We start from the raw sequence: 22,412 nt of genomic DNA on the forward strand, positions 1-22,412 counted from the left end.
CAAGTTTTTTAATTTTATTTTACTTGTTATAATATGATGATGTTAAGACTCCCCCCTGGCGAGAAACAAAACCTCCTCCCCACGATTACTTATTTCATAATTTTAGAACTATCATGATATGTTGTTTGTTTAAGTCTTTGAAGCAAACTAACTGGTCATCACATACAACATTTGACAGTTGCCACTATCCAAGAAGCACAACATATATAAACACATATTCTACAAATTCTATTACATTGGGAACAATATATCATCATAACCATATATAAGAGAATACCATAGACTTTTTATCTCGAATTTCGAGAATAAATATGAACTTATGAAGATATCAGATCTTGCCACACAAACTAATCAAGATAATGCAACTTACTAATCTAATTTGAGTCATGGCACTAAATTTCCTTCAGCAGATTATTGATCATTTGAACCCCTTTATGATGGCAGAAAACAAAAGAAAAAAACTAAGAAGAAGAGAAGAGCACATCTGCACATGGAGTAATTAACCTGGTCACAACCTAAAAGACTATAAAACTTGTGGAGTGGTAGTATTGATCTTGCTCCTTCTTGCTACATACAAAAGGAAGTTGGTCATGCCTTTAATAGTTCCACTGGTGCAAAGTATTACTTCAATGCAACTCGTAGTAAAGGATCCATAGGTATAGAAGAAAGGAGAAATAAAATGATTTAGTGTAAATAGAGCAGATACTCCTCTTTGCCAGTTTCCATATACTACATCATTAGGCACATGGATTTTTTAAGAGATATACATTTTGCCAATGGCTCGGAATTTGAAATATGCATTGGATGGACAATATAGACATTGTTGGCTAGTCAAGGAGTTATTGCAAAACACGTCCTTTAGATTTATTAATTAGTTTGAGCAGTAAAATTAGCCTTACCTAATTTAACACTATCCTCACTAAAGTCACTATCCTACTGAACCGGACCGGTTCAATTTGACACTTAAATAAGTATGTAACCGGAATAAAACCAGACCAAATTGTTCAAATTCTCCGCAACCGGAACTGATATTTATCGGCTAACTTGTACCGACAATGGTACGCTAATCTCAGATTCAGCTTGGGATTTGTCTTTGTCTCCACAGTAAAAATCGATTAGGAGTCGTCTTGAAAATTCTCTTCTTCCACAATATCCCAATCTGAAAAATCCGATCGGTGAGGAGAAACCCTAACTTCAAAAAGGGTTCACTTTACATCTCTCTCTATCGAACAGTCTCATGATCGAGATTTGCTTCTTCTTCAACAACACCACTCGGTATTTTCACTCCTCCTGATTCTCTCAATCTCTTGTTTTATCATCTTTAGGGGTCAAACATGGATGGAAACAAAGACGATGCCTTGAAGTGCTTGAGAATCTGCAAAAATGCTTTGGAAGCTGGAGATCGACCTCGCGCTTTGAAATTCCTTGCTAAAGCTCGTCGTCTTGATCCCAATCTCCCAGTCGATGATCTCGTATCTGAGCTGAGCAACAAATCAGACGAACCAGGATCTGAAAAGTCGCCTGGATCTGCCACCGCCAAGGATTCATCTAATTCTTCAGATCGGCCTTCGTTACGTCAACGTGGATCGTCAACGACGTCATCGTCTTCTTCTGTGTCCTACACTGAAGAACAGATCTCGATCGTGAGAAAGATAAAATCCAAAAAGGATTATTACGAGATCTTAGGTCTTGACTCCAACTGTTCGGTGGATGATGTGAGGAAAGCTTATCGGAAACTCTCATTGAAAGTTCATCCGGATAAGAACCAAGCTCCTGGTTCTGAAGAAGCTTTCAAATCGGTCTCCAAGGCGTTTCAGTGCTTAAGCAACGAGGAAGCTAGGAAAAAGTACGATGTTAGTGGTTCCGATGAACCTGTTTACCAACCTCGTCGATCTGCCAGAAGTAATGGATTCAATGGTGGATACTATTACGAAGACGAATTTGATCCTAATGAGATATTCAGAAGCTTCTTCGGTGGAGGAGGATTCGGTGGTGGAATGCCTCCTGCCACTCAATTCCGATCATTCAATTTCGGGGCTACTCGTCATAGAGCAGCTAATAACAATCAAGCTCCTGAAGCAGGTTTCAATGCTCGGATACTTCTCCAGCTGCTTCCTGTTGTGTTCATTCTCCTGCTCAACTTCTTGCCTTCTTCTCAACCTGTTTACTCACTCTCTTCAACTTATCCTTACCATTACAAGTTCACTACACAGAAAGGTGTCAATTACTTTGTGAGATCATCTAAATTCGAGCAGGATTACCCACATGGTAGCAACGATCTACAGGTTTTGGAACAACAAGTTGAGAGGGATTATGTGTCTATACTTAGTCAGAATTGTAGGTATGAGCTGCAGAGGAAACAATGGGGATTTGTTCATGATACACCTTACTGTGATATGCTGAGAAGCTTTGAGACGGCTGCTGCTTAAAACCAGTGGAGCTAGCACAAAGAATGAGGCACAAATGGTTCAGCTTATAAGCGTTTTCATGTCGTTGCCTTCACGAGTCAGAACTGATAAATGTTTTTCTTATTGTTTCGGATTTTTATATAATGCTTAGAAACCTAACATACGATCCTTGGGTTTTGTGTGATTATTATCTCTGAATTAAGTTTTGGATTTTTGATAACGGTACCTGTTAGAACCAATAAAACATATCTTTGTTCAAAGGTGATGTAACACAACTAGGTTCGTTCTGAGGTAAAGTAACAAAACTGGGTTCAACAGCTTCTTACGGCACCTTCCTAAGAATAGGTGTTCAAGTTTCTTAGATTCAAAAGCTTCGAGCAATCTTCTCGTACAAGTCTCGGGGCCAGTTCCGCTGTGTGTTGCTTGCAAGAAATCCAGCAATCTGCAAATAAATTCATAATTTATATCCCTTTCATGATCTCTCATGATAATACAAATGCTTACTTAAGAATTTTCTTAATGTGTACCTTAGATCTCATACCCCTGATCGATCCATCAGAGTCAGCTACGTTATCCAAACACGTCAGAGCAACCTTGAGTAAATCAGGGACACAGTTCTGAAAGTAAGAGGATGCTCTCTGAAACTCGTTTGGGGTGGTGTCGGGGAGTCTCGGATCGAGATGAAGAAATGGAAGTTTTGCGACTTCTCTTATGGCATTTAGATGATTGCCTAGTCTGGCTAACTTGTGGATTGACAGTATTGCCTCAAGCTCTCTTAATATTGTTTCTTGTTCCATGACTCGATCTCTTTCCTGGACACTGGAGTATACAAGTGTGTGACACTTCCAGTAAGAAACTCCCTATTCAACAACTACTCAACTTAAGAGAAGTAGATGAAAATTTTATTAGAGTCTGCAATTTACCTGACTTCAGAGTGATATTTGTAAGTATTGAGAATATCATTGCCTGAGACAACAAGCCCCGCTGCTTGGCTTTCACCATCTGGCCTTCCGCGGGCAAGGGAGCAAATGGCTTCAGATAGACACTTGTTTATCGTTTCTAAGGCAGAGGAGTACGCACCAACTCTCTTCTGTATTTCTATCGTCTGCATTAGATAACAAACAGTTAGGTAACTAAAACATGGTAAACGAAGCAAATTATTGGTTTGTGAAATCACTCCAATTGAACAAAGAACCAACGGGCAATTTATTAAAGCATGTTTTAAGCTGTGAGTATATATAATCACAAGGTACTTACTTTATCATATAATCCAGCTTCTTGACATTGACGCGCAGCTTCTATCAAGAACTGCTGCCTCAATTTAGTATCAGGCAGAAATCTTCCAAGCTCGCCATCTTCACCGGAACCTCTAGCACCAAGCAGAAAGCAAATACCACCCTCTCGTAACAAAATCTCAGTCAGTAGCTGCTTCAGCATCAAGTTCCTTTGCCTTTGTTGATCAACGTTACTCCTTCCAGACCAAGCTTGTCGCCCCCCACCTACTGCAATAGCAGCTTGTGCATAGTATTCCAGCGTCATTTGCAGATCATCGTGATGCAAATACATCGACCCATATTGCCTAATCATGCTAGATGCCTCGGCATTAGCATCCATCACACTAAGTTTGTGCCCAGTCCCAGATCCTTCAGATAGAACGGAATGGTCCAATAGCGAAATAGCTATATGGACAGCATCAATATTATACCCTTCATCTCCTGCTTCTTTGGACATGTGCATGATCACTGGTAGTAACTGAATGCTAAGAAGCAAAACGTATGGGTATACCAGAGGGTCTTTGCCATTCTTAGTGTAATAAGATGGCTCAAATTTATTCAGATAAGCCTGAAGATCATCCAAACTGTAAGGCGCTAGCCCATCATTCAAGACCACAGATGAAGATCCACCAGCTACGTCACGTATGCATGATAGTTTGAACCAGAGAAAATCTTCTATTGTGTTAAAGAGCGTAGAAAAATCCCTCAAGATTCGATCAATTTGCCTTCGGGAACCAGATATTATAGTGTAGAGTAGGAGCTTCTTCTTGTCAAATGTTGTTTGGCCCAACCGATCACTCATTGGTCCCATCCTCAACAATCTCTCACATTCTTCAGAAGCAATAGCGGCAGTATGTGCAGCCACAGTACCACCTGTGGTAATCCACTCTGTAAGCTGCCAAAAAAGGGAAATCAAAAAGACAACTCCAAAACTTTAATGTAGGTTATTAAGACCATAAAATATACCAAGGGAGCAAAGTGTTGTTGAGATGACCGGGATGATTGAGCAATTTCTCTAGCTTCCTCATAATAACCAGTTCTCAAACAAAAATATATCTGTAATCAGAGAGGTAAATTTAATCAATTTCTTACTTTAAGAAACTTGGGGAACCTCAATTAAAAGATTCTGCAGTTCTACTTAATGGTTGAGGACAAAGTGAAAATGTAAAGCATGCGTGAAAATATGCGAAACCTGCTGCCAAGTAGTGTCAAATGGAGGCTGCCTACGAGCATCACCTGAATCAAAATCTAAAAGCCCATAATCTCTCAGACGAATCTGCACGGTATTGAACAAGAATCAAGAAATACAAACAACCCAATGTATATGATTGCCACAAAAATATCTTCCTGTGTGTATCTGGTTCATATTAAGATTTTTAGATCTGTGGCACTAACCCGAAGAAAAGCACGAATTCTTTGCAAATTTCCAACTGATCCACCAAGAGCAGCCTAGAACAAGATACGAGAAAAAGCGATAAAAAAATGTTGTGGTTATTAACGCACTTGAACTCAGCAAAAGATCAAGGGAATATTTTCAAGAAAGCATCTGGAAGTTAAGAAAGTAATTGAAAAGATGCATTAAGAGACATGTAGCATTTACAAGCAAAAATTAATACAAGATAGAAACGAGTACTTGTGTAGGATGACTTTGAATTGTATCCATTATATGTTTCCCATGCCCACATTCTAAATGGCGTCTTGCACCTATCACGAGGGCCATCTTCTTGGAAACACTATGTTGTAATGCTGAATCTTCACCTGTCATTGCCTGTTTTATAAATTGTTTAAGGCCTTGGAAATGTAAGAACAGTCCTTTAAGGTGCCACTGTTTGCAAAAAGAAACTTCCAATCAAAAGATCACCTGGATGAGTTGCCATATTTTCTGCATGTTGACTGATTTTCCACGAGTCGAATCAATTCCTAGACTTTCATATGCACCATTGAAAGATGTTGCAGGCTATACAAACGCATGAATAAGAAATTAGTAGGAAACAGAGCTAAACAAATGGATGCAAGGTCAACTAGTTATAAGTATGCTGAAAAAGGCAATCATCATCAAATGGTGTACATATTATTTTAAAATTTAGCTGGACTTCGAAGAGCAGTTACAAAATAAAAAACAATTTTCATCTGCAATTATCAAACAGGACGACATTCAAAATGCACCAATACTATAGAATTTACAAGGAGGTTTTGGAAGGCCATACTTCAAATGGCAAGCCTCGTTCTCTTGCAGAGTTAAGTTTCTTGACGACCTCGGCATAGACATATGCCTTTTTCTCATGAACAGGTTTGTTAGTCATAGACACGAGTTCCCTTCCAGGTTTTGAAGATACTTGAGGACTCAAAGCCACTAGTGAACCAGCATGAGTGCCTCTGCTTGAATCAATAATCTTTGTCTTAGGTAGGATTGAAATTTTGCTAAGGCTATGAAGGAAGTTACGTTTTTCTTTTCTACAGTCCTCCTGCCATAAACAGATTCCACATTGAAGTATATATGAGAAAGGACAAGAAATAAAATTCAGAATCATTATCCTCTAATTAGCAATAAGCAACTCAACACGCTTCTAATTGATTGAATCTAGGCCAAGAATTTTCAAATTACAATGCCACAAATATTTAAGGATGAAGAGAATGTTCCACCATTTAACAATTACGTTCTCATACTAATATAATTTACCATTCTTTGTCGGTCATAGCATAACGATGAGAAGGAGGAGAAAAAGAGAACAACCCATTAGAAACCATTAGAAACAGGAGAACATTGTATGACCGCAAAAGATGTGATAGATGAAACTAACATGGAATTCAAGTCAACACAATTTGTGATAGTCGCAACACTGACCTCCAACACTTTCAACATGTAGTTATTAAAGCTTCTAGCATTATCTTTTTGAGCCTCCTGTATAGCCGATACCATTGCCATTTCATGAATCTGAAGACAGAAATAATGCATATTAGAAGGATCTGTAGTGTAGTCTTCAAATAAAATAGGGAATTTCCGAAGAGCATTTAGATATAGAAAACCTGTTGCAAGTATTCTTCAACACTTGTTGCCTCGGCAGGGAATACATCCTCAAATGTCGTCTTATAAATATCCAAAATAAAATTAGGCAAAGGTCATTCAGCAGAACCACGTTTAAATTAAATTACAAATGTATGTGGCCAAACAATACATTGCTCCAAAGAAAACCTACGAGAACACAGAGCAACATAAGCTAGGTGGTAGAGACAGGACATAGACAAAATGCTCACCTTTAACTCAAATGACTTAAGATCACGAGATAGTTGATCTGCATTGATTCCCTCCCGTGCAAGTAGTCTGTGTATCCAGCAAAAATTAAAGAGTAACAGGATCATCACTCAATTGTATAGCGAGCTTTATCTTATGAAATTTTAACAACGGAAGACCACCCAAATTCTCAAAATATCGACCAGAGGATTCTACTGTGTTAAGCTCGTCGGACCTAACTACAACCTCGCACCGCAAAATACTCTTTAACACCCAAACAGATTCATCAATTTTGAATTCTCGGGGACTCACTCTGTAAGACTTTAACGCAAGAACCTGGGGATAAAGAAAAGAATCGAAGTTGAAGAAATTACCTAGTGGCAGCATTAGACTGTGCAGGAGCTTCGTTTCCTAGGGTTTTAGCCTTTAGTTTCCTCGACAACGCTTCCAATTGATCCAGATTCCTCTACAAATCACACAGACATATCATTACGAATCAATCGCACGCGATTAGAAGCTTCTAAACCAGATTTCCAATCTGAAGCAACCAACAGCGAATATTTCCTCCACACAAATGGAGAGTCGGGATCGAAAAGAGTAGTGGTTAGTGGAAGAACCTGAAGAGGAGGAAACTGAGAAGAAGGAGTCGCTTGTTCCAAGAGCTTAGTCGAAGAATGGAGAAGATCAGTCCATCCACTCATCTCCTGGTCGTTCGCCATTGATATTGGGTTCAAGCTCGACACAAGGAGTAAGAGAAACTCTACTACACAAGGAGAAAAAGAATGGGAAGGGTGATTTGAAACTTTTTAACTCTTTTTTGCTCATTACTCTGAAAAGACGATATAACGCATGAGGTTTAAACCGGTTTGATCGGTTCGAGTAATAATTCCTTATTTCTTCGGTACAATAAAACTCAATCCAAAGAATTGGAGAAATACACCTAAGAGACAGATTTGGCGATACACCAACTGTTCGACGAATTGCCCCAACGAAGTTTATGGAGGAAAAAGACTGGGAAGCTTCCTCTTCGAGCGAAAACGAAGCTGATTTTCCAAACGATGATGACGAGGAGTTTCATTCTGGTGGTTCAGTGCCCAGGTTACAGTTCAGGTGGATAAAAATCGGAGACAAGTTTCTCGATTTATTAGCCCGCATCATAAACTGCTAAGTCAACTGTTCTTACACTCAGTTTCTCTTTCTATTCGTCTTTGCAACATGTAGAGTAGGATCATCCAAGGCTCGTTGGATTGCCGAATTAGGAATGGCTGAAGTTGAGGTCAAAAGGGGAAAACTTTGGACAACTACTGGAATCATCCGTAGTGGAAAGACATATTGCTCCATTGAAGAGGCTCTGTACGTGGCAAACTAAACATTTACTAGTTTTATGGTTTCTGAAATTCACATTATTAAGTACGTTCCTTTTTCGCATTGTCTTCTTCTCGTGGCAGGTATTTGAGTGAAATAGGAGAGTTGCAAATCTTAGGTAGTGAAGATGATGTTGTGATACCGTTGAAGGACTTGTATGAGAAAATTGCAGAGGAAAAAAGCGGTTGCTGTTGGGAAAACTACGAGGTTTATAGATACTTAAAGGGTCTAGGCTACATCCTAGGCAGGCATGGAGTTTCTTGGACGTCAAAGAATGCTGCGATTTCGACACCAAGTGGGCAAGAAGAGTCAGTTTGCTCCGGTGAATGTCCTGAAGACAAGGATACTGTAACTCAACTCTTGGGAGATATGCAGATCTGCAATGCAAAAGCGGTGTATGACGTGTATTTGCCGAATAGTCGGTTCAAGAAGTCTTCTCCTAATGAACCGAGCTTTGTGGCTTGCTTCTCCGGGTAAGCGTTTTTGTTAGTTCTAACATTTAACTATGAAAGCAAGTTTTCCATTACACATCTTACTCAATATACTCATCCTCTTTTACAGGGACTCTCCACCAAGCAAAGAAGATATTAAAGTTCTGCAAAAGCGCATAGCTGCACCATTAATGTTCTGTCACATAGCTCAGGGCCGCGCCAGTTTCTTTTCCTTCTGTTCCATAGACCTCCCTGTCTTACCATAAAATGTAACAAAAGACTGAACGATCTTGTATTCTTTAGACAAAGTCACAAAACAAAGTAACTTTGATGATGAGGTAATATGTACGATTCTATGTCCTTCTACAGATGACAATTTATATTTTGGGTTATATATCACGAGAGGTCTTTTACTATTTGCGTATTTTACAATTTCAACAGTTGAGAATCAACCAGAACACATGCTTCTCTATCTAACATTCAAAATTAATGCGACGGAGAGGATATCCAAATTAGAAGAAACACATCACATGCAAATTTGCAATCTAGGAGTGCATTCTATTTTCAAGAAACTGCTCTAATTTAATAGTACTATTAAAATGCATGTTTGATAGTAATACGTACGTAACACTGGAACTTTTATTTTTATCATCAAAATATTTTAGTGCATTCTATTTTCATTCTAAAGTAATTCATAACCACTGGCCATTGGTATTTGAATCTGATCACAAAATTGGTAACAAAATCTACAACAGTAATATTTACAGTAAACCCTTAATTAAGCCGATGGTGATGTCCTACCAGCTGAGCTGACCAATTCACACCAATTTTTCTTTATTCTATTCCTTTGCGTAAATTACGAATCTTTTCTTCACTTCAAGTCTTCAACTTATAAGTTTTCCTTAACATCCGGTTTATTATACTTAATTACTTATACACAATATATTTTAGCTTACCAAAAATATAACATTAATACATAACTGCATCTTCAATTCTCAATTCTCAATTCATAACACTTTTATATTACGTATACAATAGTGACGATCGAATTTTAAATTTTTGTCCATTTTAGGATGTATTACCAATGATCCTACGTCAACATTATGGAAGATGCATAATATGAAACAGTCCAACAATTCTTTCAAAAAAAAAAAAGGGGATCGAAGCATTTTCATTGCAGTTTTCTTAAAAGAACCATATAAAGGCTTTATAAAATAATAATAAATCGATTTGTATTTCAATTTTCATTTCAGTGCAGAAGTAATTATAGTAAGTAAAAATTTCCCAAAATTGGGAAAAGATAAGATTAATGGGATTACTGAAAAGAGATTGATCGGAGGGAAAAGAAAAGTAAAAGTCCTTCCTTCCTTCGTCCTCTTCTTTGACACGGTTCTCAACTTCTCATTGTTTGTTTCCATCAGCTGACGAAACGGAAAACTCGATGAAAGGGCCAAAACATTACATACTACACAAAACAAATATAAATATATTAAAAAACTAATTTCATCGTAAACGAAGCTTCAATTTGAAACATCCTCTCTCTCAAAAGTCTCCCCTTCTCTGTTTCTCTCTTGGTGTAAGAGAAAGCAAAGCACCAAAACCCAGGAATTAAAATAAGCTCTTTTTTTATCTTTTTCTTCTGGGCTGTCTGATTCTTTCGGCGGAGTACCAAAGTCGATCAGAAACGTCGTAAAAATCGAAACTTTGCTTGTGGGTTTTTGCTCTACAGGAAATGGTTCAATACCAGAGACTAATCAGGAAAGGGGAAAAGCTTAGAGTTTCAGTTGAAAGAGGTGGTTCCGTCGCCGGTGATGGTTTCTCAAAGATGGCTAAACAGAAGACTATCTTAGTTATCTTTCTCTCCTTCCTCTCTTGCTGTTACATCTTCAGCTTCTCCTCTTTCTCTCTTCTAAGTAAAGTCACCCATTTTTTTATATATAATTTCTTATACTATTAAGCTTTCTAGATTTTCTCATAATTCCTATTTGTTTATTTTCCTGTGCAGATGCTTTGAGCAGAGAAAGTGAAGGATTTGGTCCCTATGAACAGTTCATTGCACCTCTATGTTCAGGAACCTCAAATGGTATTTTATCTTTTCAATTATCCTTAATTCTGTCTAATTACACTCTTTTTACCGCCGATTTTGATGTTTATCTTCATCTAAGAAAACGTACTCTTAAATTAATAACCCCTGTTTATGATTACAGGAACGATTTGTTGTGACAGAACCGGGTTTAGATCCGACCTTTGTATCATGAAAGGAGATGTTAGAACAAACTCTGCTTCTTCATCAGTCTTCCTCTTCACTTCGCTCAAAAACAAGACAAAGGTCTCCCAAAAGATCAAACCTTACACAAGAAAATGGGAAACAAGTGTGATGCAAACAGTTCAAGAACTCAATCTCATTTACAGAGATGACAATTCTTCAGTCTCTGAACATAGCAACATCTGCGATGTGTTCTACGACGTTCCTGCTGTGTTTTTCTCTACTGGTGGTTATACTGGAAACGTTTACCACGAATTCAACGACGGGATCATCCCTTTGTTCATCACTTCACAGCATTTCAACAAGAAGGTTGTGTTTGTGATTGTTGAGTATCATAGTTGGTGGGTTATGAAATATGGAGATATCGTTTCTCAGCTATCCGATTATCCTCCCGTTGACTTCAATGGCGACAAGAGAACGCATTGTTTCAAAGAAGCTGTTGTTGGATTGAAGATTCAGGACGAGTTAACGGTTGATTCATCGTTGATGCTTGGGAACAAAACGATTCTTGATTTCAGAAATGTTTTGGATCGAGCTTATTGGCCGCGTATCCGTGGATTGATTCAAGAGGAAGAACTCGAGGCAGTGAACAAGACTGCTAAAAAGGTTGGAGTAGACGGTCCTAAGAAACCGAAACTGGTGATTCTGTCGAGAAACGGATCGAGGGAGATACTGAATGAGAGCCTTTTGGTGGAATTGGCTGAGGAAATTGGATTCGTTGTCGAGGTTTTGAGACCGGATAAAACAACAGAGCTGGCAAAGATCTATAGATGTTTGAATTCGAGCAACGTCATGATCGGTGTTCACGGAGCAGCAATGACACATTTCCTTTTCTTGAAACCGAAAACAGTCTTTATACAGATTATACCAGTAGGAACAGAGTGGGCGGCTGAGACTTACTATGGTAAACCAGCCAAGAAGATGGGACTGAAGTACATTGGTTACAAGATTAAACCGAAAGAGAGCTCTTTGTATGATGAATATGGCAAAGATGATCCGATAATCCGAGATCCTAAGAGCTTTACTCAAAAAGGGTGGGATTACACTAAGAAGATCTATCTCGAGCGGCAGAACGTGAAACTCGATTTGAAAAGATTCAGGAAACCGTTGTCTCGAGCTTTTGATTTCTCGATGAAACGAATTTGACCGGTGTGTATAGCAGTCACAAACCGGATGTTACCAATAAAAGCGGGTTTTAGATTGTATAAATTAGTTTTGAAGATGTAAACGTTTAGCTATACACGTAAGATAATAATTGGGAGAACAAAATGTTTCTTTTGTGTCATAGTTTCAAATGACTTGAATTCACAAGCTTTTAACGGAGGTTACCAATTTTGACTTGAGTTCATATAACACATCCAAATGGATATAATAAGGGCCCAAATATTATTTGCTTAATAGGCCCAAAATCCCAAACACGCCAAATCTGCCCATGATTTTCTCTATTTTTTTTTTAACAGTTTACTTTACAAAATAAAAATGTAAAAAGCACTGAGATTTGCGAAATAAGCTGAGTACCTTTTTTTTCTTTTTTCTGGTTGATAGTATTTTTTTTTTTTTTATAAGAAGGATAGTCTTATTTTAAAAAGTTTATTGTTATTATTATGATTATCATTGAATTTCATTTGTTTTTCAAAAACGTATATGATTAAAGCTCATCTAGAAATCTGCAAACAAAAAAGTACAATGGAAACGAACTGCATGTAATTACGACAAGTGGCTCATTCTCTTTTTTAGCATGTTAGAGAAGTGTCTGGTTAATGGAAAGAAAAAATAAACAATCACTTTCTTTTTATTTTGATTTTATACACAAACAAATCTTGTGTAAGTAATATCCAAAAGCAAATTTTGATTTCATATGTATGGGAATTTTAGTAACAAAATTTCACCACAAATAGATATTGTTTCCTTACGTAGAAGAAAACAAAATCTTAAGAAATCACGTTAGTTTCGTATTGGGTGGTATATAAATTCCTAAAGAAATACTCAACTCGTTGATGCTTTCCTACATATGTAACTTTAATGCATACGAGATGTTATTTCTTTTTGGCAACATCTAAAAATAGTAAAGTGTGTTAAGAAAATGAGAAAAGTATTATTTTATTTTTGTAAAGATATATATGGAATTGAAAATGATTAAATCAGATAACTTGTTTTGATTACCGTTTGTTTTGGTATGAAAAAATAACATTAATTCACTAACACAAAGTAATCCAATTCGATATAAATTGGTTTAGGTGGTTCAAACCTAACTAAATATTTTAAGTATATATATATTTTTATCTAATCTAGTAATTAATTAAAAGTCTTAAATTTTTTTTTTGACATCAATTAAAAGTCTATATATTAATTGCAATTTGGAAAAGTGAGAATATTGACCCCGAAAAAACACCATTAAATGACTTAAACACTATATTTAGAAAACACATCTAAATATATTTAGTTGAATATTTCCATATCTTACAAAACATTTATTTACTGGAACTCCACCACAAAACTAATTAATTTTCTAATGTTTTAGATAATTCCATAATACTGTATTATGATTTTCAGTCACAATAAAAAATTCTCTTTTGTTTGATTTTACTATCAATAGAAAGCATTAAAGCCACACTTTTTGCTTTTCTTAATTTTTTTTTTAAAATTAAGGCCACATTTTGGCTCTTCTACTACTAGTAGATCTCAAATTTCACAAACAAAAAAAATAAACAATAAAGAAAAAAAATCATATAGCAGTAGTTATTTTCTTTCTTTTTTTTTAATTTTGACTGTTTAATTATTATCAGTTATTATATAAACATGGTATTGAAAGAAAAAAAGAAAGATAAACCCTTATTCTATGGAAATTTGAAATGGGTTGATCAAATATTTTCCTAATATACTACGATCAAAATTTTATTTGACAATATTAATTACATTTCTTTTAATCAATAATTTTTTAAGGAGATTAAGTTTTAGAAACGTAATAAAAAGCATGATCTAAAAGAAAAAGAAAAGACGAAAAAAAAAAAGAGAAAACCCTAGAAATATATTATTATTTTTTTTTGAAAAGGAGGCGAGAGAGAGATAAAGTAAAAAAAGAAGAAGAAGAAGAGAAGAGATGCGAAACCAAAACAGGGGCGTTATAAAAGGGAAGGAGTTCCAAAAGAAGAAAACAGCCACTCACACCAAGCAAAGCAAATTAGCAAAGCCCCCAAATATGGAATATTGCTACTTATAGTAACTCTATTTCTTTTTCTTTTTTATATATATAATAATAATAACCTAATTTTGGTCCTAATATTTTCCTTCCTTAGCCCCTTTCCCAATTGTCATATTTGATCGATTTCTAAAGAAAACCAAAACCCCCCCTCCCCTCTCTCTCTTCCTCCTCCTTTATATATTTACTCCCAAATAAAAAAAATCTCTTCTTCTTTATATAATACCAAAGGGCTCTCCTCTCTCTACTTCCTCTGTATCATCATCATCATCATCATCTCTCTTCTTTCGCCCCTGTTTCTTTTGATTTTACAGAGCCCCTGATTGATTTCGCTCAGAGATATGGGGAGAGGGAGGATTGAGATTAAGAAGATTGAGAATGTCAACAGTCGTCAAGTCACTTTCTCCAAAAGACGAAACGGCTTGATTAAGAAGGCTAAAGAGCTTTCGATTCTCTGTGACGCCGAGGTTGCTCTTATCATCTTCTCCAGCACCGGCAAGATTTACGATTTCTCTAGCGTCTGGTAAAACTCTTTTCTTTTTTCTTTTTGGTTATGATACGGAAACCCAAAAACAAGGATTTTGTTTTTACGATTTCTTGGCTTCTGTGTGTAAAGCAGAGCAAAACCCTGTTTATTTCGTCGTGATGCTTGTTTCCCTCTGTTAATCTGGTGAATTCTTTAGGCTTAAAGGCGAAACCTTTTTTTTTGTGGGTTTTGATTTAAGGGTTCATCTTAGGGGTTGTGTTTCTGTGATGATTAGGATTTGTAATCTGATGAGTTTTGTGAGTTTTATAAAACCTAACTGATGATGGAAAATGCAATTTGGTACTATCTTTGGTATCCATATATAGGTAGATGCTCTTGTATGTGTCAGTTTGGTAGAATCTCTCAACTCAAGTTATCTGAAAGATCTATAATTCCATGAGTATTAAGATCATAGAAGAGTTTCTTTGTATCTTAAACGACGTGTTTATCTCATCTCTTGTGAAGAAATTGAGAATGTAGAAGTTGAGGTTCATGGTTTCTTCTTTCTGTGATGATCAATCAAACCAATTAAGGGATTTTGCTAACGGAGGGTTCTTGTCCAATTTGTGAAGTATGGAGCAAATTCTTTCAAGATATGGATACACTGCTGCGTCCACTGAGCATAAACAAAGAGAAAAACAACTTCTACTTTGTTCTTCACATGAAAATGAAGCTGTGGTATATATATATCACTATCTCTAAGCAGAGATTCTTTACCAACTTACTGTTTGTATCCCTTTTGTTCTTGCTCAATCTTTGGTTTTTCTTACATGGTATACATTGTTGCAGTTGCGAAATGATGATTCTATGAAGGGGGAACTTGAAAGATTACAGCTTGCAATTGAGTATGTATCTCCTTGAAAATATATATTGTGTTTGTTTTTTTTTATAAAGTCTCCGTCTTTAACTCTGGTTTGTTGGTATGTTTCTATTTGTTCCTGAAACAGGAGACTGAAGGGTAAGGAGCTTGATGGTATGAGTTTCCCGGATCTTATCACTCTTGAAAACCAGCTGAACGAGAGCTTGCATAGTGTCAAGGATCAAAAGGTAAAGACAAAAGCACTCATTTATTCAAACATCGAGAGGAATTTTATGATTCATTCTTGACTTGATAAGTATTGTTTTGATTCAGACAAAATTCTTGCTCAACCAGATTGAAAGATCCAGGTTACAGGTACGAACAGAGCTTCTCAAATTTTAAAATCCTTGTCATCCTCAGTTTCGATACAATGTTGAATCTCAATATCCTTGTTTTGTCTCCTTATACTTATTAGGAGAAAAGAGCATTGGAAGAAAACCAAATCTTGCGCAAACAGGTAGAGATTCATCTATCCCTTAAACTAGTTTGATCTGGTATTCACCATACATGACCGACTTCAAATCTGATCTTAATATGCCCTCAGGTGGAGTTGTTGGGTAGAAGTTCAGTACCAAAAGTGTTGAGTGAAAGACCTCAGATTTCTAGCCCAGAAGCTGATCGCGAGAGCTCTTCATCAGATGATGATGAGAATGACAACGAGGAGCATCATTCAGACACTTCCTTGCAGTTGGGGTAAAGTGCAAACAAAAAACCCTAGCTTCTGTTACAAGCTTAATTAGTTATGAGGTCACTGAGAGTTCTAAAAGCTCGTTTGGTTTTGTCTTTTCTTAGGCTATCATCTACGGGGTACTGTACACAAAGAAAGAAGCCGAAGATGGAACTGGTATGCGATAACTCTGGGAGTCAAGTGGCTTCTGATTGATGGAATTCTTCTTCTAATACTCTGGTGTTTAGGAATTTTATATATATCTTCTTGTTCCTGGCTTTTGCTTTTGGATTAACTTCTGTCCCAAGTAGAGTTTGATTTATGCTTAGGTGAACATTTTACCTCAATCAAGAAGGATTTGATTAATCAATGATATTAGATTTTCTTAGTTGAAGTTCCCAACACACAGCACCGTATGTGAGATGAGTATATATATATGTTGTACCAAATTTTCAGAAAAGTCAAGCAAACATAACACATCGAAGTCTCGAATACACGACATTGATAACAACCGAAGAACAAATCAGCCAATAAAACTACAAATGGAATTGTGCATCCAGTTATTGATTGACTAATCAGTAATTAATTCGACAAGTAAGTGTTCAGAAATGACTTGATTCCACTTCATGAGGGTGATTGATGAATTGAACTTGAAAAGTCGACTGAAGATGACTCAGGCCAGCACGAAATGTGATCACTTATTAGCTTAACTTGAGCTGCAAAAAACCTCGGCCCTGCATATAAAAGTATGCTTCGTTGGTTGAAACTTGAAAGTAAACGAAACAGTCTCAACCCTTTATTCCGGTCCATTTCGATTATCATTGGGCCAAAAATGTTTCTTTACGGGCTTTTAAAAATAAGATAATCTGAACTGTGTCTGGCATTTAAAGGCCACCACCGACAAATTCAAAAGGTCGCCGACGGCTTAGAAATAATAATAGGTTGCTACAAAAGAAAAAAAAAAGAAAAAAGGAAATTATGATATTATATGTTTGGAGAAATAAAAATCAGCAAATGGTAGACAAGCGGCAGTGAGTACAGGTGACTTTATAATGTCAAGTACAAACAGTACAAGTTTTTGATAGTGGACACTAAAATTGATTACATATCAAACTAAAATATCGAAGACTTGAGTTCAAGTGTCAGACTATATAACTGTATAATTTTGTTAACTCGGCTCATGATTACCAAAATAAAGTCCACAATAATAGTACCAAAATGGTGAGATTAGGCGACACAAAAATTGGAAAATGAGTCTAAATGACGAAAGAAAGAGAATAGTATATAATAAGCACAAGTCCATCGGACCTAGAGAGGAAGAAGAAAGGCCACGTGTGCAAGGAGCTCCATGAGAAGGTTCCAACGGAGAACGAACGAGATCCACCTTCCACCGTCATCAACACACTCACAGTTGTTCTTCTTTCTATCAAACAAAAGTCAAATAATCACCCCTTCATCGAGAGAGAGAGAGAGACCCATTACTACATTTACATATATTCATTACTCATGTCTTCTCCACCGTCGGATCACGGATCCTAGCTGTAATCAAGGGGGCAGATTTTAATGAAGTGGGCCTCTGAATAGCTCTAGTAAACAACTGCCTTCAAATTCATCACACGTATCCCCCCCTGACATTTTCTTGTATTTTGCCATTTTTGGTTTATTGTATGATTTACTTATTATCTAAACATACCCTTCATATTAGTATTTTTTAAGTTACGATTGCTTAGTTTGTTTTTTCTTTCAGGTCGACCTTAAAAAAATGTTATTTAGAAACTTCCAGCGCCGGTTTGAACGTAAAGAGTAAAATAAAGCATGTACGAATTTACTACATTTGTGTCATGATGAATAACTTCCATCGGCCTCTTTGTCAGCGTTTACATTACCTTTCTCTTTTGATATATATATATATATATATTTTACATTGTTTAGAGTTATGTACTTCTTAAAACCATCACATTTTCGATTTTATACTATGATTAATTCAATTAATTCCGGAAATTACTCTCACCAAGTTAATTAAAACTATGGATGGATGTTGCTTAGATTTCAGTACTCAACATTCAACTGCATTTAACTGAGTTTTGATGTTTCGGCTTCAGTTACTAATTTCCCATTAAAATTTGTCCAAATGTATTAAAAAAACACAAATAAATGCAATATGGTTAACCAGTCAAAGTAAGTAATTATATATAGACATACAGAAGAAAAAAAAAAAGACTGAGAATGGTCAAACTTTTAATTATTATTCCTAATGGACAATTAAGCACACCCTTGAAGAAGAAAACCCTGGTTTAATTAATAACACAATGCTTTGATACACTGAACTTTTTAAAAATAAGGAAGGTTCCCATTAATAAGGGAAGCACATTTGCGCAATAAAACATGTGATGGCTATTCATTCATTACTAAAGTTAAAAGGCAGCAACATATCATAACCTATTTTTACCTACCAAATCCCATATATTAACCTATTTATATCTATGTATGTTTAATGTTTTAACAACCATAATATTTGTGAATATCTCAGTTTATTTAACTCTATCTATAAATATATTATTATTTACATTTATGTTTTTATTAATGTAACAAAATTTAGATTCAGCTAAAAAAAATCTTTACATAGATTTTATGTATCTAATCACTTTACTTTTTTAGTTTCTTCATTCAATAAAAAAAGTCAATTATTTTATTATCTTAAAATTTCTATTATCATCAATTATTAATTAGTAAACTTCCCCTAAAGAAGAAGAGTTGAATCCACCCACATTTTTGTCGTTTCCAAAATAAATAGTTAACCCGACCCGGACCCGGAGATCATTTTCGTTGTTATCAATATAATACAGAAGAACAAAAAAAAAAAAGAAGGCAAAATTAGAGAAGAAAGCCAAAAAAAAGGGCTCTCTCAGCCTCTCGTCACCACCACTTAACCTCTCCAGAAGAATCCACAGAGTGAGAGAGAGAACAGAGAAGAAGAAGAAGAAGATGGGTTTGATATCAGCCAAAGAGACGAAGAACAACAATAACAATAGAGGAACGGGTTTGCTCTTAGTCTTCTTCCCTGACCACCACAGCAACAACACCAACGATGATTCTCCTAATTCTTCGTCTTCTCCGGCAGCAACGACTCTCTTACGCTCCAGATCTTCGCGTCTTCTCCTCTCCAAAGCTCAATCGACAATCTCAATCTGCATTCTCCTCCTCTTCCTCACTCTCTTCCTCTTCACTCTCTCCACCTTCGAGCCTTCCTCTGGTTTTCCCGCCGTTTCTTCTCGTCCTCACCGTCGCTTTCTCCTCAACCGCGACATCCTCGCCTCTCAGTCTCGTCGCCGTTTCAACCGATTCGCTCTCCAAGGCATGGGTACTCTGTTTCTCCGAGGGACCAAGAGCATGCACGGTTTGATCGTCGCTCACCTCCCCTCCGATGCGACGGAGGATGATCTCCGCCTCTTCATGCGCCTGCTCCATCGCTCCGGTGCCACTTCCAAATCCGACGTCGTTTTGCTCTTCAATTCGCCTTCCTCTGGTTCGAGATTCGCCGGATTGATCGAAGAAGAGAACGAATCCTTCTTAAAACTCGTCGATGTTCATCGCAGCAATTCGAATTCGTCGAATCAAATCGATTCGGTTTGGGGATTCAGTCTGGCCAAATTCATGAAGAAGCAATCGAGCAAGAAGGAGACATCATCATCGTCATCGGAGCCTATCTGGGGGAAGAAGACTCACAGAGCTACTACTAATTTCAACGATTCGTCGTCGTCGTCGAATAATAACAATAATAAAAATAACTCGAGCGAGTCAAACGAGTTGACTCATGGCTCTGTAGTGGGGTTCGACGTGACTGAGTTGGATCCTGAAAACTCGCTGTCCGGGTTCATGGACCACGTTCCGATAAGCATGAGGAGGTGGGCGTGTTACCCAATGCTGCTTGGTCGAGTAAGGCGCAATTTCAAACACGTTATGCTTGTCGACGCTAAAACCTCCTTGTTCCTCGGCGACCCGTTTACCCGGATTCGTAACCGGAGCCCCGAGTCAGTCCTCTTCTTCTCCAAACACAGCGGCAAGAAAGCCTCCGAGGTCAACCCGGCGATTCTGATCGGGGGAGCCAAAGGGATGAGGAGGCTGTCGAGCTCGATGCACACCGAGATTGTGAGAGCGACGATGCAGCAGCACAAGAAGAAGAGCTCTGTTACGGAATCGGCTGTGCTGAGTCAGCTCGTTGGGAATGTGCACATGGTGAAGAACTTTGAAGTGGTTACGAGTGAGCCGTCGGTGGTGGCGGAAGCGAGTTCGCTAGCTGAGTTGAGGACGAGAAACTCGGCGGCGTCGTCGTCGATAAAGGATCACGATATAATACAGCGTGGTAATGGTAATGGTAATCATATTAGTGATATAATTATGAAACGTATTTGTTCATGTGAATTAGATTCTTCTGTTTATAATTACTGTTAGCATTATTATTTCATTTAAAACTTTAAACAAAAAAAAAAGATAGGGAAATTTTTGTTTCTTTTTGTTTATGTACACATTTGACATTTGTTATGTTCGTAGATTTTTTTAGTTATGGGTTCACGGATGTTTTTATTAGTGTGTCCACGTTCTGTATTCATTATTGATTTGGTCTCTTTCGATAATTAATCATTGATCAAATCAGGAAAATATAAGTGTTTTTTTTTTTTTCAATTTTTATACATATTCAGAAATGTCGGTAATAGAACATTTTTCGAATTATTTATTTTTGTTGGAAACTTCGAAATTATTATTTCAAGAGATTATTCATCGAATAATATATATTTTGTATGTGATTCTCAATTATGTAGATAAACTCCACAAAATTTGATTCCTGTCGCTGTGTGCTACACATATCTCTGATTGTAACAGTTTATTAATTAAAAGACGATATATTATACTATTGTTTATATTTTGTCTAAAAATATACCTAAAAATACGGGAGATACATACAATGCATGATAATAATATGATATTAGAAAGAAAACTAATTGGAAGAAGAAAACTTTGAAATAAATATATATTATTACTCACGATAAAGTGAGTAACCTATGAGTCCGCTAATTAATCAAGTCAATCTATGAAAAGAAGGTCTTTTACAAGACACTTATGATGATGAATATCACATGTTTTATAATTAGAAAAATTTTGATTTAACTATATTGATTTGTTTTTTCTTGTCATATGAAAGACACACGTCGCATGTGTTTATTTGGTCTTTTGAGCTGGTTAAAGTCAATTTGCCCCTACTTTTTTTAATTTGTCTAATTCACTAGAAAAACAAACTTTAGAAAACGTCTTACTTCTCAATAATTGAAACCTAATAGTAATATTACAATTATTTTTAAAAAAGAAGAAAACAATAATGTGGCATCACGAGGATTCATCGTTGGAATTGGATTCTCAATATCTTTCCTACCAATTACTATCTATCATCGAAGTTGAAGTCGAGGCCTCCTCATCAAAAAAAGGTTAGGCATAAATAAACTCACACACACAACACATACATATAAAAAAAGAAAAAAAAAAAAGCTAATCGTCGAATCCACTTTATTCGGTTGTAACTTTTTATCTCCACTCATTACATTCACTGGTTGGTTACATAGTATCACTTTTCCTTGTTCTTATGTAATTCCTTTATATATATATATATATATATATATATATATTTGATAACCCATCAAAATTCATTTAAAACCTTTAAACATAGATAGAAGAGACTTCACTATTCATTGTGATTAGCATATGTTTTACACAAAGATACTTATCAGTTTAATAAAACTGCATGATATTACCTAATAGCACATACGTACTTGTTAAATATGATAGAAAAATAGAGATGTTGAATAAATAACACGAAAAATGTGGTTATACATAGTAAGGTTCAAAAGAAGAGTCAGTTTTTATATCGAGAAAATCATCAAAAAAAATGTAGAAAAGAATAATAGTGTATTTAGGGATATAGATGAAGTCAGTATCTTTGCATGTCCACACACAAACACATTAAAGGCGTGAGAGGCTGCGAAAAAAGAACATATCAAAAACAAACAACAGCAAAAGAAAACAAAAGAGAGCAAATATATACTTTTAAAACAAAAGTGGGCTTCTTCTTTCAAGGAGTAGTAGCAACTAGCAAGTTATTAAACGCTAAATACTAGTGACAAGACTCATATACT

At 36.4% G+C, this 22,412-nt stretch overlaps 6 protein-coding genes across 8 annotated transcripts; 5 read left to right on the top strand and 1 right to left on the bottom strand.

The window, feature by feature from the left end:
* The first annotated feature begins 1,073 nt into the window (after positions 1–1,073).
* Positions 1,074–2,628, top strand: LOC17885632 (chaperone protein dnaJ 49). Its single transcript, XM_006291287.2, has 2 exons — positions 1,074–1,175; positions 1,326–2,628. The coding sequence occupies exon 2, from the start codon at positions 1,335–1,337 to the stop codon at positions 2,427–2,429; it is 1,095 nt and encodes a 364-aa protein (XP_006291349.1). The 5' UTR covers positions 1,074–1,175; positions 1,326–1,334; the 3' UTR covers positions 2,430–2,628.
* Positions 2,629–2,635: 7 nt separating this feature from the next.
* On the bottom strand, positions 2,636–7,720 carry LOC17886739 (nuclear pore complex protein NUP93B). The gene is made up of 15 exons (XM_006292610.2): positions 7,532–7,720; positions 7,289–7,380; positions 6,938–7,004; positions 6,710–6,769; positions 6,528–6,617; positions 5,890–6,147; positions 5,544–5,639; positions 5,316–5,450; positions 5,078–5,131; positions 4,875–4,958; positions 4,649–4,738; positions 3,666–4,577; positions 3,332–3,513; positions 2,936–3,227; positions 2,636–2,850 (listed from the first exon to the last, which is right to left on the bottom strand). The coding sequence occupies exons 1-15, from the start codon at positions 7,631–7,633 to the stop codon at positions 2,773–2,775; spliced, it is 2,592 nt and encodes an 863-aa protein (XP_006292672.1). The 5' UTR covers positions 7,634–7,720; the 3' UTR covers positions 2,636–2,772.
* Positions 7,721–7,808: 88 nt separating this feature from the next.
* Positions 7,809–9,126, top strand: LOC17887425. Of its 2 annotated transcripts, none has more exons than XM_023781998.1 (4): positions 7,809–8,024; positions 8,136–8,267; positions 8,363–8,752; positions 8,841–9,126. In XM_023781998.1, exons 1-4 carry the CDS (start codon positions 7,912–7,914, stop codon positions 8,974–8,976), a joined length of 771 nt encoding a protein of 256 aa, XP_023637766.1. In that variant the 5' UTR covers positions 7,809–7,911; the 3' UTR covers positions 8,977–9,126. The 2 variants fall into 2 exon arrangements, with proteins under 2 accessions (XP_023637766.1, XP_023637768.1); XM_023782000.1 differs by having other exon boundaries at positions 7,883–8,024; positions 8,141–8,267.
* Positions 9,127–10,229: 1,103 nt separating this feature from the next.
* Positions 10,230–12,263, top strand: LOC17885265 (EGF domain-specific O-linked N-acetylglucosamine transferase). 2 transcript variants are annotated; one of them, XM_006290939.2, is made up of 3 exons: positions 10,230–10,623; positions 10,716–10,793; positions 10,918–12,263. In XM_006290939.2, exons 1-3 carry the CDS (start codon positions 10,443–10,445, stop codon positions 12,120–12,122), a joined length of 1,464 nt encoding a protein of 487 aa, XP_006291001.1. In that variant the 5' UTR covers positions 10,230–10,442; the 3' UTR covers positions 12,123–12,263. The 2 variants fall into 2 exon arrangements, with proteins under 2 accessions (XP_006291001.1, XP_023638308.1); XM_023782540.1 differs by having other exon boundaries at positions 10,477–10,559.
* Positions 12,264–14,301: 2,038 nt separating this feature from the next.
* LOC17886641 (agamous-like MADS-box protein AGL18) lies at positions 14,302–16,615 on the top strand. The gene is made up of 8 exons (XM_006291658.2): positions 14,302–14,698; positions 15,274–15,379; positions 15,491–15,546; positions 15,649–15,748; positions 15,834–15,875; positions 15,976–16,017; positions 16,105–16,253; positions 16,353–16,615. The coding sequence occupies exons 1-8, from the start codon at positions 14,517–14,519 to the stop codon at positions 16,441–16,443; spliced, it is 768 nt and encodes a 255-aa protein (XP_006291720.1). The 5' UTR covers positions 14,302–14,516; the 3' UTR covers positions 16,444–16,615.
* Positions 16,616–19,010: 2,395 nt separating this feature from the next.
* LOC17885277 lies at positions 19,011–20,907 on the top strand. The gene has a single exon (XM_006290275.2). It carries the CDS (start codon positions 19,213–19,215, stop codon positions 20,677–20,679), a length of 1,467 nt encoding a protein of 488 aa, XP_006290337.2. The 5' UTR covers positions 19,011–19,212; the 3' UTR covers positions 20,680–20,907.
* Positions 20,908–22,412: the final 1,505 nt, after the last annotated feature.

The sequence above is a fragment of the Capsella rubella genome, unplaced genomic scaffold (assembly GCF_000375325.1).
Source record: "Capsella rubella cultivar Monte Gargano unplaced genomic scaffold, Caprub1_0 scaffold_5, whole genome shotgun sequence".
Taxonomy (NCBI): Eukaryota; Viridiplantae; Streptophyta; class Magnoliopsida; order Brassicales; family Brassicaceae; genus Capsella; species Capsella rubella.

Excerpts from the sequence above, each read along its gene's own strand:
- LOC17885265 (XM_006290939.2), top strand. The coding sequence starts at position 10,443 with ATGGTTCAATACCAGAGACTAATCAGGAAAGGGGAAAAGCTTAGAGTT. Across the intron at positions 10,624-10,715 it reads CTCCTCTTTCTCTCTTCTAA|ATGCTTTGAGCAGAGAAAGT; the intron begins GTAAAGTCACCC and ends TTTCCTGTGCAG. Across the intron at positions 10,794-10,917 it reads ATGTTCAGGAACCTCAAATG|GAACGATTTGTTGTGACAGA; the intron begins GTATTTTATCTT and ends TTATGATTACAG.
- LOC17885632 (XM_006291287.2), top strand. The coding sequence starts at position 1,335 with ATGGATGGAAACAAAGACGATGCCTTGAAGTGCTTGAGAATCTGCAAA.
- LOC17886641 (XM_006291658.2), top strand. The coding sequence starts at position 14,517 with ATGGGGAGAGGGAGGATTGAGATTAAGAAGATTGAGAATGTCAACAGT. Across the intron at positions 14,699-15,273 it reads TACGATTTCTCTAGCGTCTG|TATGGAGCAAATTCTTTCAA; the intron begins GTAAAACTCTTT and ends CAATTTGTGAAG. Across the intron at positions 16,254-16,352 it reads GACACTTCCTTGCAGTTGGG|GCTATCATCTACGGGGTACT; the intron begins GTAAAGTGCAAA and ends GTCTTTTCTTAG.
- LOC17886739 (XM_006292610.2), bottom strand. The coding sequence starts at position 7,633 with ATGGCGAACGACCAGGAGATGAGTGGATGGACTGATCTTCTCCATTCT. Across the intron at positions 5,640-5,889 it reads AACGAGGCTTGCCATTTGAA|CCTGCAACATCTTTCAATGG; the intron begins GTATGGCCTTCC and ends GCGTTTGTATAG. Across the intron at positions 5,132-5,315 it reads TTCAAAGTCATCCTACACAA|GCTGCTCTTGGTGGATCAGT; the intron begins GTACTCGTTTCT and ends ATCTTGTTCTAG.
- LOC17887425 (XM_023781998.1), top strand. The coding sequence starts at position 7,912 with ATGGAGGAAAAAGACTGGGAAGCTTCCTCTTCGAGCGAAAACGAAGCT. Across the intron at positions 8,268-8,362 it reads TGCTCCATTGAAGAGGCTCT|GTATTTGAGTGAAATAGGAG; the intron begins GTACGTGGCAAA and ends TTCTCGTGGCAG. Across the intron at positions 8,753-8,840 it reads TTTGTGGCTTGCTTCTCCGG|GGACTCTCCACCAAGCAAAG; the intron begins GTAAGCGTTTTT and ends CCTCTTTTACAG.
- LOC17885277 (XM_006290275.2), top strand. The coding sequence starts at position 19,213 with ATGGGTTTGATATCAGCCAAAGAGACGAAGAACAACAATAACAATAGA.